Source organism: Tenrec ecaudatus, chromosome 12 (genome assembly GCF_050624435.1).
Source record: "Tenrec ecaudatus isolate mTenEca1 chromosome 12, mTenEca1.hap1, whole genome shotgun sequence".
Classification (NCBI taxonomy): Eukaryota; Metazoa; Chordata; class Mammalia; order Afrosoricida; family Tenrecidae; genus Tenrec; species Tenrec ecaudatus.
Window position 1 is genome coordinate 6763583 of NC_134541.1, and position 16567 is coordinate 6780149.

General features: G+C 54.7%; 2 protein-coding genes across 2 annotated transcripts in view; both read right to left on the minus strand.

The window, feature by feature from the left end:
- Positions 1-1772: 1772 nt before the first annotated feature.
- Positions 1773-10219, minus strand: LOC142423249 (protein FAM209-like). The gene is made up of 2 exons (XM_075528475.1): positions 3082-10219; positions 1773-2165 (listed from the first exon to the last, which is right to left on the minus strand). Exons 1-2 carry the CDS (start codon positions 3328-3330, stop codon positions 1902-1904), a joined length of 513 nt encoding a protein of 170 aa, XP_075384590.1. The 5' UTR covers positions 3331-10219; the 3' UTR covers positions 1773-1901.
- A 141-nt stretch (positions 10220-10360) lies between these two features.
- RTF2 (replication termination factor 2) overlaps positions 10361-16567 on the minus strand; it is a 33586-nt gene continuing 27379 nt past the window's right edge. The window contains exons 6-9 of the mRNA XM_075528474.1: positions 13833-13946; positions 11964-12018; positions 11784-11876; positions 10361-10576 (exon numbers count right to left, since the gene is read on the minus strand). Coding sequence (XP_075384589.1) covers positions 10413-10576; positions 11784-11876; positions 11964-12018; positions 13833-13946 — 426 coding nt within the window. The 3' untranslated portion in view covers positions 10361-10412. The remainder of the gene's footprint in view (positions 10577-11783; positions 11877-11963; positions 12019-13832; positions 13947-16567) is intronic.

Consider the following 16567-nt stretch of genomic DNA (forward strand, 5'->3'; position numbering starts at 1 on the left):
CTTGTAGCAAGAAAGCAAAACGAAACAAAACCCCAAATTTACTGCCATCAAGTCAATTTTGAATCATGAGGGTTCTACTGGGCAAGGTGGAACTGCCCCGGTGGGTTCCCAAGACTGTCACTCTTTATGGGAGTGGAAAGTCTCATCTTTCCCCTGTGGAGCAGCTGGTGGTTTTGAACTGCTGGCCTTGTGACTGCAGCCTGGTGTGTAACCACTCCACGATCATGGCTCCTTGGAGAAGCGACTGGGTGGGGCTACAGACATGGAACACATTTCTGATGGCTTCACGTGCCGGGAGAAAGCACCCTTCCTTCAATAGTTTCCAACCATGGACAAGTGATGAGCTCAGACACCAATGGGCGCTGGGCGGGATCTGGCTCACACTGGTTGCCCCCCCAACCTCCACCCCAGCCAAGTCGCCGCCAGCTAAATGGAGCCTGGCAGAGCACTGGTCCACGTGCCCGGATGCTAACCAAAAGCCGGTAAGTACTTAGAGCCCACCAGGACTCCTCAGGAGAGATTACAGCCCGGGGACCCCTGTGGGGCTGGGGTGCTGTGCTTCTCTGTCTGAAGGCTACCGGCTCTAAGTGATGAGACAATAGTAAATGCAGGGTCTGTAACTTATCCTCTAGCTCAAGCACAGATGAAAACCACACATGCCTTTGGCCTCTCTGGGTCTGCTCAGAACGTGCTGGGAAAATAACTCACATTCCCGTTTGCTTGAAAACTTTCAAGGAGACGCCGGGTCCAAAGGTGCAATCCCGGTTCCCTCCGGTGGTCTCTGTTCTGATCGCGGTTGTGAAGATGAGTCACGTGGACCCTTTTTCCAAAGACAGAGGTTCATTGGCCCGATGGGCAGCAGCCACCTGAGGGGCCGAATCCCCCAGGCAGAGACGACCACAGATTATCCAAGGGAGCTTGTGGGCTGCGACCACGGAATGAAAATGCTGGAAGGGTCGGGCAGGACCTCACTCCAGTTGGGACTGAGGGATTCCAGTTTGGGAGGGAGGGATTTCCTGTGGTCTGATACAGCCAATTAGATCCAAGTCGTCTGTAAGACCATCAAGTGGGCCTGAAGAGCGTCACGCCCTTAGAGCCCGCCCTGGGAAGATATGCCCCCCACCCCACCCACTGCTCCCTACTGTGCGGTGGGGTCAGCACTCCACCTGTGCTTTCCCTGAGCCACGCTGACAAGCGCCACACATTCCCATGGCACTAAGTGCTATGAAGAACATCCATATCCACCAGTTTGGGACCACCTGGCCACTCACCTGCCCCGAACCCCAGTGACAGAGAACAGGAATGGCGGCTCCATTTTAGCTCCCCCCACTCCTCCGACGTAACCACGGCGAGTTTGTGGACAAGATAACCGATACCCAGAGTCCACGCGGTGGAGCGAATGGGTGTTTCTAGCCATCAAAGACCCCAACGACTCTAGAGTTCCCGACTCGGCTACCGCTTTCCTTTCACACCTACCACAAAAAGGTGTCTTCCGCAACCCAGTGCGTCACAAGGATAACCCCCCTTCTGTTTCAAGGAGAACCCTTTTCTGTGTACACAGCTCCTTGCTTGAGACAAATCACGACTCTCAGGGGAAAACACGGAGTACCACGGAAGACGCTGCTCCAAGGTCAAGAATGGTGTCCTCCGTTTCCGCGCTGTTCCCCAGACCCTGCCTCCACCCACGGGCCTGGCGGAGACGGGAAGGGCGACAGCCCACAAGCAGGCACTTGGAGGGCTACTGGGCTCACATTTCATTTTTAATTCTAGGTAGGAAGGAGAGAGCTCTGTATCAAGGAAGGTCTCAAAGGCGGGGGTGGCTTTGTGTCACAACAGTCTCACTGGTCTGCACACGGCCCGTCAGCACTCAGCCCTGTCTTCTGGTGGACGCCCAGACGCGCTCACTCGGGGTACTCCTCGCCCCAGATCTCGTAGATGGTGACGTTGTTGAGATGATCCAAGGGCAGGTCTCCTTGCTGGGCCTTGAGGCTGCTGGGGCTGGCCACCGAGTCCTTGAGCTCTCGTACCTTCGACACGAACTTCACGAGGTCCATCTCGAGCTGGGTCAGGGTGTTGAAGGCGTAGTCTTTGCTGGGGGAGGTGCTCTGGATCTTCTTCTGTGGAGATCGGAAGGGGCAGCCTCGAGGGCCCGAGGGATTCTGGTCCTGTCAAGAGAGACACTTGGGGTCAGCGATACGGCTGACTCTTGCCACTCTGGATGCAGCGGGTGTCCAGCGTGGGGTGGTCTGAGAGAAGGAGACGCCTCTGGCCTTGCACGCTAGTCCGATCGATGACTGGCAAACGATGGCCCAAGGCAGGCCGCCACCTCTTTGTGTCCATGAAGTTGTACTGGGACACAGCCATGGCCTGTCGTTTACCTGCTGCCTAAAGCGGCTTTCCAGTGACAAGGGTGGAGGGGAGAGAGGGTGCCTGCTGCAGAGCTGGGAAGGCTTCCCATGTGGCCCTTTACCGAGGAAGTCTGTCAGTCCTGTGAGGGCTGGGCCTGTCCTTGAGAATACAGAGCCACAGTCCCGTTCCCCCCCCCCCCCACCGCCACCATCCCGCCCACAAGGGAAAGGGTTGTTCAGTCTCTCTGCGGACAAGTGGGTCTTTTGCACTTGTCTGGAGTGATTCCAAAATCACGGAGCTCAGCACCTCCTGAGAAGCCAGATGCGACAAAGACTCTGCCCTCGAGGTGGGGTGGGATGGGATGGGGGTGGCGGGGACCTGCCACAGTGGATGGTTTTGGGTGAAAAACACACCGAGGTCAGCACTCACTCGTCCCTGGACGGGGAAGGACTCACTCAGCCAGAACGTCCAGTATGAGCCCCTGCCTGACTCACTCCCCCCATTAATAGATGGTTAGCCCCCCTCGTCCCAGCCTCTCTTCAGCCTTGGGGGCTGAGGATGAAGAAGAGATGGATTTGCCAACTCCACCGGGCCCTTGGGAGAATTCTGTCCGTCCATTACGTACATGACACGCAACAGCCCTGCCTGGCCCGACTCAGAGACGTTGTGCTCCCCCCTCTCCCCCCGTTCCGAGTGGAGCTTCCTGGGGGCCAGGTGAGTGGCCGCCCTTACCTTAGTCTTTTCGCCCTCTCTGCGCAGCTTCAGGACCACGTACAGCAAGACAACGAAGAAGAGCCACAGCCACTTGCTCCCCAGCCAGCTCTGCGTGCCCTCAGGGAGCTCCTGCCTCGTCCGGAAGTGCCGTCCGCAGGGCACCTTCCCCTGGACTTCTGGGGCCTTCTCTTTCAGAGAGGAAAACATAAAGGCGTAGCTGCAGGACAGGCACAGCGGCAGGAATAGGAGCCATTTCAGCGTGCACATGGTGAGCCGAGACGCGGGGGGGAGTTGCTCATGGTGGGGTGGCTTGCCCTTGCTACTGGGAGACTGGCTGCCTCCAGCTGGGCCCCTGGTGATGTCACAGAGGGCCTCGGGCAGCAGGGGCCCTGGCCATTGTGACACCGGAGGTGGAGGGCCGGCCAGCAGGACCACCGCAGGCCCTTGTTGGAGACCCCAGCGGATAGTGGGTAAGAGGGGTGGGAAAGGCTGGGGTGGGGGGATGCCTTCTCTTTCTCAGCACAGGCATCCGGACCCTGGAGGTCTCTGGGGGCTGAGGGTGGTCGTCACTGTCACCCATCCGGTTACATGTGGAGCCCGGGCATGTGTCCCCAGGGTGTTGAGCCCAGTGGGAAACAGGTAACCAGAGGCCAACGATGTGTTTTGTCTGACATACGACACCCTTCAAAGGTGATGATTGGCCGCCATTTACCGTATATACTCGAATATAAGCTGACCCGAGTATAAGCCGAGGTTCCTAATTATTACCTGGGAAACCAGAAAATGTGATTGACTCAAGTATAAGCCTAGGGTGGGAAATGCAGGATGTGAATTAACACAGAGACCAGAGGGGAGAGATGGAGCGCAGCCACAGACACATCCTTACCAGTTCAGCTGCCGACGTAAGTGAATCACTACAGGGGTTTCTGCGAATTGGAGCCATCCACGTCATAGGACGGCTCTGATTGGTTAGATGTGAGTCAACAAACATTCAAAGCCCTGCAGTGTCAGCGGGTCTTTGAATGAACAGCGGAGGAACTGCAATCATCCACGAGATGTTACACCTCGCTGGGGTACCACTGACCCGTGTATAAGCTGAACCCGTTTTTCAGCACATTTTTTTTGTGCTGAAAAACTCGGCTTATATACGGTAAATGTTGGGGGACTTACAATCCCCAAGCTATTGGAAAGGATGGGCAATCTGGTAGCGCTGGCCCGTATGCTCGCAGTGCCATCTGCTGGCACTTGGCCACCAGTGGGATTCCTCTCCAGTCCCCACCAGCTTGTCACCTCACACAGCGACCTTGGCTCTGTGCAGTCCTGCCCCTGCCCTTGTAAAATTTATTGAGTCGAGAGTGTGTTCAGCACAGAGCTTGATACTCCGTAATAACAGGCCTGGTCTCCATCAGTGTTTCAAGGAGGCCCCCCAGAACAGTGCACATGGGGGGCATTGACGGGTGCCTGGGCGTGGCTGGTGAAACAGAAGGTGTGTGTACAGCCCCTAGTTGAAGGGTACCTAGTCTGTGTGATGGTGGAGGCTGGTGCGGAGAATGGCCCTGAACTGGACTCGTTGGCCAGCAGAGTCGGCTGACGGAGCCCATGGCGTGTGTCCTTGCTCCGCTGGCTCCACTGCCCAGCCATCTTCCCGCGAAGGACCTGGCTCACACTTCCTCACTGGGAACAAGACGGGGTGCTAAACGCAAAACGAGTTCAGCGTGGAATTTGGCAAATTCGTTCTGTGCAAGTTCTGGACCCAGAGTGGGGGCAGAGCGCTGAGTTGGCCCTTGCAGACTTTGCACCCATGAGCACAGGCTGGGGTGGGCGCTGGAGGCGGCAGGGGTGGGGAGCTCCTGGCAGGAGACTGTTTGGCTGAAAGTGGGACTGGAGCCAAGGGCTGAGTAGAAGGCACAGTGACGCCACCACTCACTTGTGGGCCGTAGCTACAGAGCTGCCCGCTGGGTAGTACTTGCAGGCCGGACCCGGTGCCCCTCTGTGAGGGGCTTGTCTTCATGTTCTCAGTGTCCAGCTCTGCCCTCAGCACCACAGGATCTCATGGAAAGGCAAGTGCCAAGTGTTCGGGGTGACCCTTGCGGGCATGCAGCTGTGTGATACCTGGCGGTACCAGTAGCACCCCGCAGTGGCGGTGAGGCTGTGCTGCGGCGGGCAGCCTCCGTCCACATGGTCCCAAAGGACCAGCGCCCGTAGAGCTGGTCAGACCTGTTGTCACGGACTGGGTTCTCCCAGATGGTGTCCCCTTGGTTAGGCCAATCCTCAGCATTCATCTCATCCCCTGCGTGCGGGAATGGGAATGAGGCAGGATCAGAGGCAGTATATTAACCCTATAATGCTTGAATTTTTAATTTTAGGAAAATAAAAATTTTTTGCTTGAATGCCACTATTCAAGCATTTTGCCGCTAAAATGCGTGACTAGCGGTGTGCATTTGTACTAGTAACGTGTCAAGATTTTGTTGACAGCGTTGTCGGCTTCAAAAGCTTTATAATTTTGGTACCAGATACGTTTTAATTGTTACAAAAACATCGCCCTTGGCGTTATAGGGTTAATGGGCCAAACAGGATTAAAGTTGCTGCCTTTAGTCCATCTCTCTGGACATATTAAAGAGATTGCAGAGCTCGGACAGGTGTGACTGTCATCCTGAGTAGCGCCAACAGCAGAGCGAGTCCTTTGGACCCAGGCTCCTGTGCTGTGAATCTCCTAGAGTGGGGAAGACCGGTGCCAAGACATGGAGAGCTCTGAGGAATACGGAGCCTACAGATGCTGAAATCACGAACCCACACAGAGAACCTCCCCCTGGAGCTGGTGCCCTGACCCTAACTTCTAGTCTCCGAGACAGAGAGAGAATATATTTTTGATAAAAGGCGTCCACTTGATATTTCTGTACAGCAGCACCGAGTAACTGGGACCTGGTTCTGCTAACTTGGAGAGCCTGCATGCTTGTGCATTTAATAAGCACCCCTGTTTTTTATCTCCATTATGTTCTGAGCTCAGCAATGGGAAATTGGGCCCTCCGAGTTAAGATCTGAGTGAAATTCTATGGATCTATAGATAAGGGCAGGGTTGAAGGACATTTGAGGGGAACATCCCTTCTTGGAAGTGAGGTGGTGGTGGGACCGACTGCTGGGGGGCTCTCCATCCTTCCACCCAAACTGCAGAAGACAGGCTTGGGTCCTGGTGGGGGCAGAAGGTTATTGTCCTTCTGTCCTGGTTGGAGACGTCTGCATCCTGTGGGGCCTCCGTCCACGCTCCCCCTGCCCGCCTGTGGGCACTTGAATGAGGCCCAGTTGGGTTCAGACCACACCAACCCACTGAATCTGCATGCCCGTGGAGCCTGCTGTCACACGGAATGACGGGGTCTACTGGGTCCCCGAGATGAAGCCTGTAGAGTGCTCAGCTCTTCCTGCGAGCGACCCTGGCTGGTTCCCTTGGGCAGCTGGACAGTCATCTTCAGAGAAAGCCCTTCTTCCTGGGCCAGTCAGGTGGAGGCAGGGGGTGGGGGGGAGGTGGCATGGAGTGACCAGAGGGCAATGGTGAGGACAAGGAGCAAGGGTCAGCAGGAGGCTTTAGAGCAAGGCAGGTCCCCAGGGGCGTTGTCTGGATGGGGTCCTGCAAAGAAGCAGGGGTCTGGGGTGCTGGGTTCGTGGTGCTGAGGGCACTGTGAAAAGCGGCTGTGGCTGAAAGACCCACTGGATGTACACACAGATGGAGGCCCCCGGTGGGACAAAGCAACGAGCTCCAGAGAGGCCACTGGAATGGACAGGGACCCTCATGAAGCGCGACTTTTTACTGAGAACTGGTTAACCAAGGGTCCTCTAGGAGTACAATGGAAAAGAACTGATTGGAATCAAAGGAATTTTAACCAATTTTAAAAAGGGCTGATTGCAAGGGAAAGAAAGTAACTGGTAGCAAGTGGGTTAACCCATGGCTGTGAGATTGGGATGCCCAGGACACCTGCGGGCCAGCACAGAGGGGCCCTGAGCACTCCCGGCCTGCTGTTAGCCAGGAAATGAAGGGTCCCGTTCTGGCTCCATGTGAAGCCCCCAATGAGCACCTACCAATGCCCTTCTGCTGCGAGCACTTCTACTCGACATTCACGAAGTGGCCTCGGGGCCAAATGCCGTGTTGTCTCCCCCTCCTCCCAACCCCTCCCCTTTCCCACAGCAGAGCAAGGCTTTAAGGGTCAGCCAGGGTGATATTCTATAGCCTCGCCTTGGGACCCCCCACTTCTCCAGCCCAGGACACTCCTGGTGGCAGCCGCTTTCCCTGGTCCCCATGGGCTCCTCCCAGGGAAGTGGGGGCCCTGTGTCTGGGGGTGACGAGTCCACCAACAGCGTGCGTCTGTGGCAGCAGGGTGGGGCCGGCCCCTCCCGGTCCGTAGCTGGGGTCTTCTGAGAGCATCAGGGGCTATGGCTTTAGTGCACACCGTGGCGGGCAGGGGTGGATTTCAGGCATGAGCTGCCTTGCCCTTGACCTGCTGCTGGAGTTCACCATGACATCAGGGAATGCCTTGTCTCACTTGTGGATGCCGCGGCACAATCTTAGCGGCAGGCAGGGAAGAGAACAATGAAAACATGGGAGAGAAAAGGCAGACTCCACTGATGTTTCCTGCCCCGCCAACAGGTGCCTGGTATGGGTTAAATGATGGCCTTAAGACAGTGGGACCCGAGGGGCCAGCCCCAATCCCAACTACTAAGTGGACACCTGCCCCTCCCCCAGAAGAATTTATTTCAAAGGACAGCACTGAATCTGCAGCTCCAGGAGAGGGATATACCTGATCGGAGCACACTAGAGATGAAGGGGGAGGAGGAGAGCAGAACACATCCTGGCCCACCAGGCCTTGAAGATGATGTTCCCAATTAGAGCAGTCAGTCCACAGAGAGGACCACATGGCCGGCTCCACTATGAGACATGACGCCCCTCACTGACCCATAGTCCTATGGGGGGCAAAACCAGAGACACGGTGTGGGAATTGCACCCAATCTGATCCCACCACACTGAGGCAAAACACTAAGGAGGTGCAACAGAACAGCAAGGGAATGGAGCGGCAAGGTACCCAGGGAATGCTGAAGGTGGATTTTGGGGCCAGGGTGTGGTGCCCCAACAGACTGGACTGGAAAACACAACTAAAGGCCAACAAACCGTCTTTGGACTAACCACAAGCTTTTCTTTCTTGTGTTTTTTGTTGTTTTTCATTGGTTTGTTGTTGTTTTGTTGTATATTGTTGCTTGGTCTTACTCTGTCTTGTTTTTGTGCATGTTATTATTTATCTTCATGGGTCTGTCTAAATAAGATAGGCTAGATGGACAATCTGGAGGAGAAAACAACAGACTAACAGTTCTGGGGGGACATGGGAAAGGGGGAGGTGGGGAAAAGGTAGGGGTGTTAACAACCCAGGGACAAGGGAACAACAAGTGATCCAAATCGGTGGTGAGGAGGGTGTAGGAGGCCTGGTAGGGCGTGATCAAGGGTAAAGTAACCAAGAGGAATTGCTGAAACCAAATGAAGACTGAGTATGACAATGGGACATGAGGAAAGTCAAGGAAATAGAAGAAAGAGCTAGGAGGCAAAGGGCATTTATAGAGGTCTAAATAAAGACATGTACATATGCAATTATATTTATATATGAGGATAGGGAAATATATCTATGTGCATATATTTATAAGTTTAGTAATAAGGTAGCAGAAGGACATTGGACCTCCACTCAAGTACTCCCTCAATGCAAGAATACTTTCTTCTGTTAAACTGGCATCCCATGATGCTCACCTTCCAGACTCATCCACAGAACACAAAGCAGGTAAATAAGCAAATGTGAAGAAAGCTGATAGTGCCCGGCTATCAAAAGATATAGTGTCTGGGGTCTTAAAGGCTTGAAGGTAAACAAGTGGCCACCTAGCTGAGAAGCAACAAAGCCCACATGGAATAAGCACACCAGCCTGTGTGATCACGAGGTGCCGGAGGGATCAGTTATCAGGCATCAAAGAACAAAAAAATCATATCATTGTATGCTTATCTCCATGATACAATCGCTGAAGACAAATGGGTACAATAAGAAAATGTGGCAAAGAAAGCTGATGGTGCCCAGTTATCAAAAGATATAGCGTCTGGGGTCTTAAAGGCTTGAAGGTAAGCAAGCGGCCATCTAGCTGAGAAGCAACAAAGCCCACATGGAAGAAGCACACCAGCCTGTGAGATCACGAGGTGTCGATGGGGATCAGGTTATCAGGCATCATCAGAACAAAAAATCTTATCATAGTGAATGAGGTGCGGAGTACAGAGCAGAGACCCAAAGTCCATCTGTAGGCCACCGACATCCCCTTACGGAAGGGTCTCGGGGAATAGAAGAGCCAGTCAGAGTGCGGTGCAGCAACGATGAAAACACACAACTTTCCTCTAGTTCCTAAACACTTCCTCCTCCCCACTATCATGATCCCAATTCTACCTTACAAATCCGGCTAGACCAGAGGATGTACACTGGTACAGATAGGAACTGCAAACACAGGATGGATGATCTCTTTAGGACCAGTGGTGTAAGTGGCGATACAGGGAGGGTGGAGGGAGGGTGAGTTAGAAAGGGGAGAACTGATTATAAGGATCTATATATAACCTTCTCCCGGGGGGACAGACAGCAGAAAAGTGGGTGAAGGGAGATGTCGGACAGGGAAAGATATGATAAAATGATAATTTATAAAAAAATAATTTATAAATTATCAAGGGCTCATGAGGAAGGGGGGCAGGGGGGAGGGGGAAATGAGCTGATGCCAGGGGCTTAGGTGGAGAGCAAATGTTTTGAGAATGATAAGGGCAATAAATGTACAGATGTGCTTTAAACAATTGATGTATGTATGGATTGTGATAAGAGTTGTTTGAGTCCCTAATAAAACGATTAAAAAAAAGACTGCGGGACCCCGAGCCTACACCTGCCAATACCGTCCTGTTTGAGCACTAGGCTTTGTTAGACTACTGGGGCCCTGTCAGCCCAGGAGGCTCCTGAACCTCATCGCTTCTGAGTCCCGAGGAGCAAAGACTGGCAGATGCTCTCTGGTGACAGTGGGGCAGACGGCTTGAGAAGTCAGGAACTCCAGGGATTGGGGTGATGGGGGATGGGCATTGACAAAGAAGGAGCCCCACACCCACTCTGAATTCAGACTTGGTCTGACGAATGGACTCCCTGGGTGGGTACACAGCGGTGGCGGGCACAGAGCCCGCAGCAGGCGGTGCGTAGCTGAAACCTGTCTGCGCTCGAGTCTACAGGGGATGCAGGGTGAGCCCAGCACACAGCAGTGAGCACAGGCACGGCGTTTAATGGTCTCAGGAGGGAGGGCTGGGTGTGGCTTCAGAAGCAGTAGGAGGTGTGGGTGACCCAGTGGGCAGACTCCTCCTTGGAGCGCTTGGCGGAGCTGTGAGACGTGAAGAGGGACTTGTAGGTCTCAGACTGGTGGCTGTCGGAGATGGGCCTCTTCATGGCTGCACACGGAGCCTTCCCGGCTTTCCCAGGTGCTGGAAAAGCAAAAAGCCAGACACGGGAGGTTGGGATGCTACCGCACCCAGTGCCACTTCCTCACAAGGCATCTCTGTCGACCTGACCTCCTCAGGACCGACGGGGTGACACAGACTCTCAGGTGCCGCCTTTTTACCTGCTTTCTTGAACAGTGTCGCTAACACCCCAACGGGGCCTGGGTGTCAGGCCGCCCAGCCTCTCAGACACCGGCCTGGTGGGGAGCACTGGGCAGGGGGGCTTCTTGGTCGCAGGTTTGACAGCTCTATGGGAGCAGATCACAGGCCTTTCTCCCACAAGGCCACTGGGGGATTCAAACCACCCACCTCCTGTTGACAGCCGAGTGCTTAACCACTGCACCACCAAGACGCCGCCTTTTAATCTCTACGGAAAAAACCAATCTCGCCACCATCGAGTTGGTGCCCACTCAGTGACACTACTGGCCAGGCTACAACTGTCCTGTGGGTTTCAACTGCTGATGGCAGCAGAAAGCCCCGTCTTTCTCCCAAGGAACAGCGGGTGGTTTCCAACTGCTGACCTGTTGGGACGCTATGCCAACAGGGCTCCTGGTTTCCCCTGCTAATTTGTTATACAAGATCACGACACAGTCCTTGGCCTAATGAATCCATGCATTTCTCTCGGGAAATAAGTACTGTTGTCTCTGAATCACATGGGGCATGCTTCAGGAGCAGCGCGCTGAATTCTGGACTGCATACCAAACTGCTCTGACAGGTGTAGGAAGGAGGGGCGGGGCGCTAGGTGCCATGTGGGTGGGAAACCAGGAGCACTCCAGCCAAATACCCCGGTGTCAAGACATAATACAATACTACAATAACCAAAACTGTGGCATTGGGATACAGACCAATGGAATTGAATTTGAGACGCCCTCCAGAAATAAACCAATACATCTACGGCCAAGTGCTTCCTGACAAGCGCACCGAGCCTGCCCCACAGGGAGTAAGAGTCAAAGATGGTTCAGGGACAACTGGATCTCAACTAGCAAAAGAATGAACTGGAGCCACATGGAAACGCATCCCAAACCATTCACGACCCAGTACGTACAGAACCATAGAACTCTCAGCAGAAACAGGGAATCTTCAAGACCTTGTTTATGACTCCGAAAGACACAGGAGCCCACAGGAGCTTCCCCGAGACGACAGTGACTAAGGGGGAAGGAGGGTCAGTGCCTGTGGCCGCTGAGACACCCACCTGTGCCTTTGGGGGCCAGGCCGGCCTTCTCCCTGGAGTCCAGGCTCGTTTCCTCGGGCTTCCTGCTCGTGACAGCCGATGGCCCCGCACCACCTGTGAGAGGAAGGAACGAGGCAGGGACTCAGGACACTGCGGGGCCTCTTGTCTGTCTACAACAAGCATCCCTTCTCGCTGTCTTACCTTCAGGGACATCTGGCTTTGACACGGTCTCTGCTGCTTTGGGTTTCCTTGTTTTCTGTTAAAAAAAGAAAAGTAGCAGTAGCCAGAGAAGGAGCCCTGGTGGCATAGTGGTTACGTGTTGGGCTGCGATTCCTAAGGCCATTAGTTTGAAACCATCAGCTGACTTCCTACCCCAGTGAAGAATCAGTCTCAGAAACTACCCTGTCCCGCAAGGCTGCTGCTGAGTGAGTTTCAGGGAGCAGACAGAGGGCTGTCAGGAACCTCGCATGTCCAGGCTCGGTCTGTCTGCTCGCTGCCCTGTGAACCTGCTGTCAGCTAAGGGGGTCCCTCCTGAGGACAATGTCCACATTCCGTGGAACCCACACCTCCAACTAAGCAGGGCCACTGGTTCTGCCTCTCAGGCACGGGGCTGCACACCCCATGTGCTGTGTGATGCCTCACGAGCAGCTCACTGCAATATCAGAGGGATGTGTGTGTGTGCGCTGTGGAGTTCTGGCTGAGTTTCATATTTCTCTTTCAAGTGCCACATTCTCAAATCTTGTAAGGTGAGGGACTTCTCAGTCAGTGTCCAGGGTGACTGCTTACACAAAACCAAAAATCAAACCTACTGCCACAGAGCCCATTCCAACTCATAGGGACCCTGTGAGACCCATTCCAACTCACAGGGACCCTGTGAGACAGGGCAGAACTGCTCCGCAGGTTTCTGAGACGGTTCAGCCTGATGGGAGCAGGCAGCCTCCTCTTTCTCCTGCAGAGCAGCTAGTGGGTTGGAACTGTCAGCCTTGTGGATGATCCAACAACAGACCCGCTGCATGGCTGGGGCTCACACAGGGGGAGCTAAGTGAAGAGCATCCAGAAGGGGCAGGAGGTGCCACCCCAGGAGCACAGGCCCACATCAATGCCCACCTGGGGCAGCCTCTCGCCTGGTCAACTGCCCTGCGGCTCGGTCTCCCCTTCACTGTGCAGGGCCAACTCTCAACTCTACAGAACACTGTGGACTTCACATCCCACCTCTAGGATTCTGTCACTTACAGGAACCGTTTCTGTCAGAAAAAGGAACAAACCACCCTAAACAACAGCATTGAGGCAGCACTGATTCAATCAGAAATGAGGCTCATGTCTCATTCAGAATCGACTTTCAAATGTCCCCTTCCTTAGATTCCAAAAGGTGGCGCTAGACACACAGCTGGTTGAATTCGCCCTGCACTAGCCAACTCTCAGTGACCCCATAGGAGGTAGAAGTGACCCCATGGGTTTGGGAGACTATCACTCTGTAAGGTCACTAAGAGTCAGAATCGACTTGGTGGCAGTTGAGGTTGGAGTGTTTTGTCACTAGCAGACATGAGAAGGCTCCCTGACTCCCTGCTCAGGTGCTGGCCTGGGACTTGTTGCAGCTACATATGGTTCATACCACACACCACACAGCGTAGGATGCAGAGGGCACTGCCCGGGGAAGCAGCAGCAGCCTGGGGAGCGGGAGCACCTGGCGGCCCGCGTGTTTGGGGCTGTTTGGTTTCCTGGGAGCTGTGTCTAAGCGGCAGTCCCAGAGCTCATGTGAATGTGCGCAGAGAGGGGCCGGCTGTCCCCGCTGGGCTTGGGGCACCAGGCTGGGGGAGGGGGGTCTGGGCCCTGAGCAGAGTGTGGGGGAGCGCTGCCTTTAGTACAGCCTTGGCCCGGGCCCGCTCTTCCATTCAGTTATTGAGATTAGAAACATACCAAGCACTGGTTCGCAGAGTACACGCGCGTCCCTGTCCGTGAGTATCAGCCATTGTACCCGTCCCCTGGCTGCCATCAGTCTGGGCCCACTCTGCAGAGTTACGTAACGGGCAGGGCAGGCAGGACTCTAGAAGCGAGGACTCCCTTCCTCACCTTTCCCAGCTTGGCACGCAGCCGCCTCTCCTCCATGCGGGCCTCCAGCAACTCCACATCCCCCTTGGTGCCATTGAGCACGACGACGTCGTCCTCCTGGAAGACGGCTCCACACTGCAGAGGGTGACAAGAGGGGGCTGTCACTGTCACTGTGAGGTGTGCCCCCATCCCCAGCGCCTATCAAGCGCCTGGCAGTCCCCTCTTCTGCCCAGCTTTGGGAGGTCCCATGTACAGAGGAGTTAGCATAACTGGGCTGAGGCCTGTCTCTGAATTCTGGGAGCCCCCCCACCCCCTACTCAAATGGCAGCATGCTCCCCAGGCCTGGTTGTGGCAACACGTGGGTGTCCCCTTCTGGCTAAGAGTGGTGATGGCACAGGAATCACCCTGCAGCCCCTCGTCGGCCTTGGGATGCTGAGAGCAGACGCAGAAAGCACGGTTCGGTCAGCATCCACAAGGACACAGAAATGCCCATGTCTGCAGAACTGCTCGACTGAGACGGGGCTTCCTGCATCTACCACACACAGCTGGATGCTGCCACCATGATGGGGTCTCAGAGAACGTTCTTCTCTCCCAGGGGACTCCCTGGGCCCCCAGTCCCTGAGATCACCCATCTGCTCTGCTGCTGTGTGTGTGCCCTCTCTCCAGGAGGCACGTGGTCTCGTGCAACTGCGTTCTCAGTCAGCACTCTGCCCCCCCGCCCCCCCCCGACACTGTACACACACACTGCCGCTGGCCACTATGCAGACTGTACTTAGTCTCTCTTCACCAGTGACCAGCACACACGTTGTTCCCCTTCTTGCCTGTTGTGAATAGTGAACACTCAGGTCAGAGATGTGGTTCCTGTGCGGTCATCTATTTCATTTCTCTTGGGCTGTCACCTCGGGAGGGGGGGAGGGACATTGCTGGATTGTGTGACACCTCTATATTTACCTTTCTGAGGAACTGCTAAATTGTTTTCCCAAAGAGGCGGCACCATCTTAGCCCCACGCCCCACCCCCAGCAATGCACGAGGGTCCCATGACTCCGCATCCTTGCCAACACCTGTTACTGTCTTTTTGGTAACACCCATCCTAGTGATCAAGGAGCCCCGATGGCACTGTGGGTTAGGGTTAGGGTGCTAACTGCAAGGTCAGTAGTTCAAACCCACTAGTCTGTCTGCAGGAGAACAATGAGGCTGGCTGCTCTTGTGGAGATTCACAGCCCTGGAAATGCCACATAGGAAGATCTCTAGGAGTCGGACGGGGAGGGGGAAGGGGGGTTGTTCTTTGTAGTCCCGGTGGCTGTGAAGCACTATCTCGTTGAGGTTTACAGTTGCCCTTTCCTAATGGCTAACAGTGTCCATCACCTTTCTGTGTGCTACATCTGGGTTGTTTGTGTATTTCCTGATGAAATGCTGTAATGCAGTGAAGTACTTAACATGGTCCTTCTGGCCAGTCTTTATTACTCCCACCAAAATGACCTTCCTTTTCCTGATGGGCACATTGGAAAGACACTGATAGGATACATGATGCACTTGTGCGCGACATTTAGCAGGGCTACTTGTCAGAAGGAGAGAAGAGCCAGGAGTGGAGCGTGTCCTTTGGACCCTGAGAATCTCTATGCATTGAACCTCCTTGGTCCAGGAGACGGCTGGGACTATCAGAGGAGCAGCAGCAGCAGCAGCAGCAGCAGCAGCAGACCCAGAGCGATGGACTTCCAGCCCAGAGCTAGTACAGCTGAGTGCTTTGGGCGGTTGGCTGGCTTGTGGAACGGGTGCCTCTGGGCACTTAATTCAGGGAGCTGGGTTTGCTGTCCACAGATCTGAAACTGAGTGTCTTACATCAAGAGTAAGTTTTGGGTATTTATCAGCAGTCACAAAAGAGCTCTGTCACATTGCCCAAGCAGGGCTGAGGCCAAGTGGCTCAGGGCTGGAGAGAGGCCTGCCTGTGGGCACAGCAGAGAAGAAACTTCCCCGACAAAGAAGCAACCGTGTCCCACGCTTTCTAACCCGAATTTAACCTTGAACTTCCCAAATGGACCCCAGAATCGTGAGCCTGGCCTGTGAGTTCTTGAGGCGCCTGCGTGAGTTACTGGGCCCAGGTGAAACGCAGAGTGCTACTGGAGGCAAAGCAAATGCCCACTCAGAGCCCGTGCCCACTAGATACTGGACTACTGCGCGTTTCTGTTTCCGTGTAGAGCTCTTCCCATAGTCTGGACGCCGGAGGTTGGGCTTACCCATGTTCCCTCCCGTCTCGTCTGTTTTCCCGTTCTCCACCTAAAGCACACGATCTTGTCCCACCTGTCACTCGTAATCCTCTTCTCATGTCGGCACTTTCCACGCTGTGCCCTACCCTGGCAAGGGGGAGCCCCTCTCCCGGGGGTTCTTCCTTGGAGAGGGAATGGAAAAGAACGGGCAGGAACAAGGGCAGCTAGGGTGGGGGCTGTGGTGTAAATAACCCTCCAGAGCATTTGGCACAGAGCAGCAGAGCCGGGCTGCTCCCCTGGGACCTGCATGCTCCTCCCCTCGCCCCTCCCCGGGTTGGGACTGCAGTCTTTCCTCTGGACGTGAGGGGTTACAGGCTACGACCCCCTATCGTGCATCCTGAGGTGTGGTATTTACATAGGCGAGTGAGCCAACAATAAGAAGTTACACAGGTGTTGATTTTAGTCTCACATGACAAATCAAGAGATCTTTCAGTTTTGTATAATCACAAGATCCATTTCCAATCCACACTCACACCCCCAGCGGTCTCAAT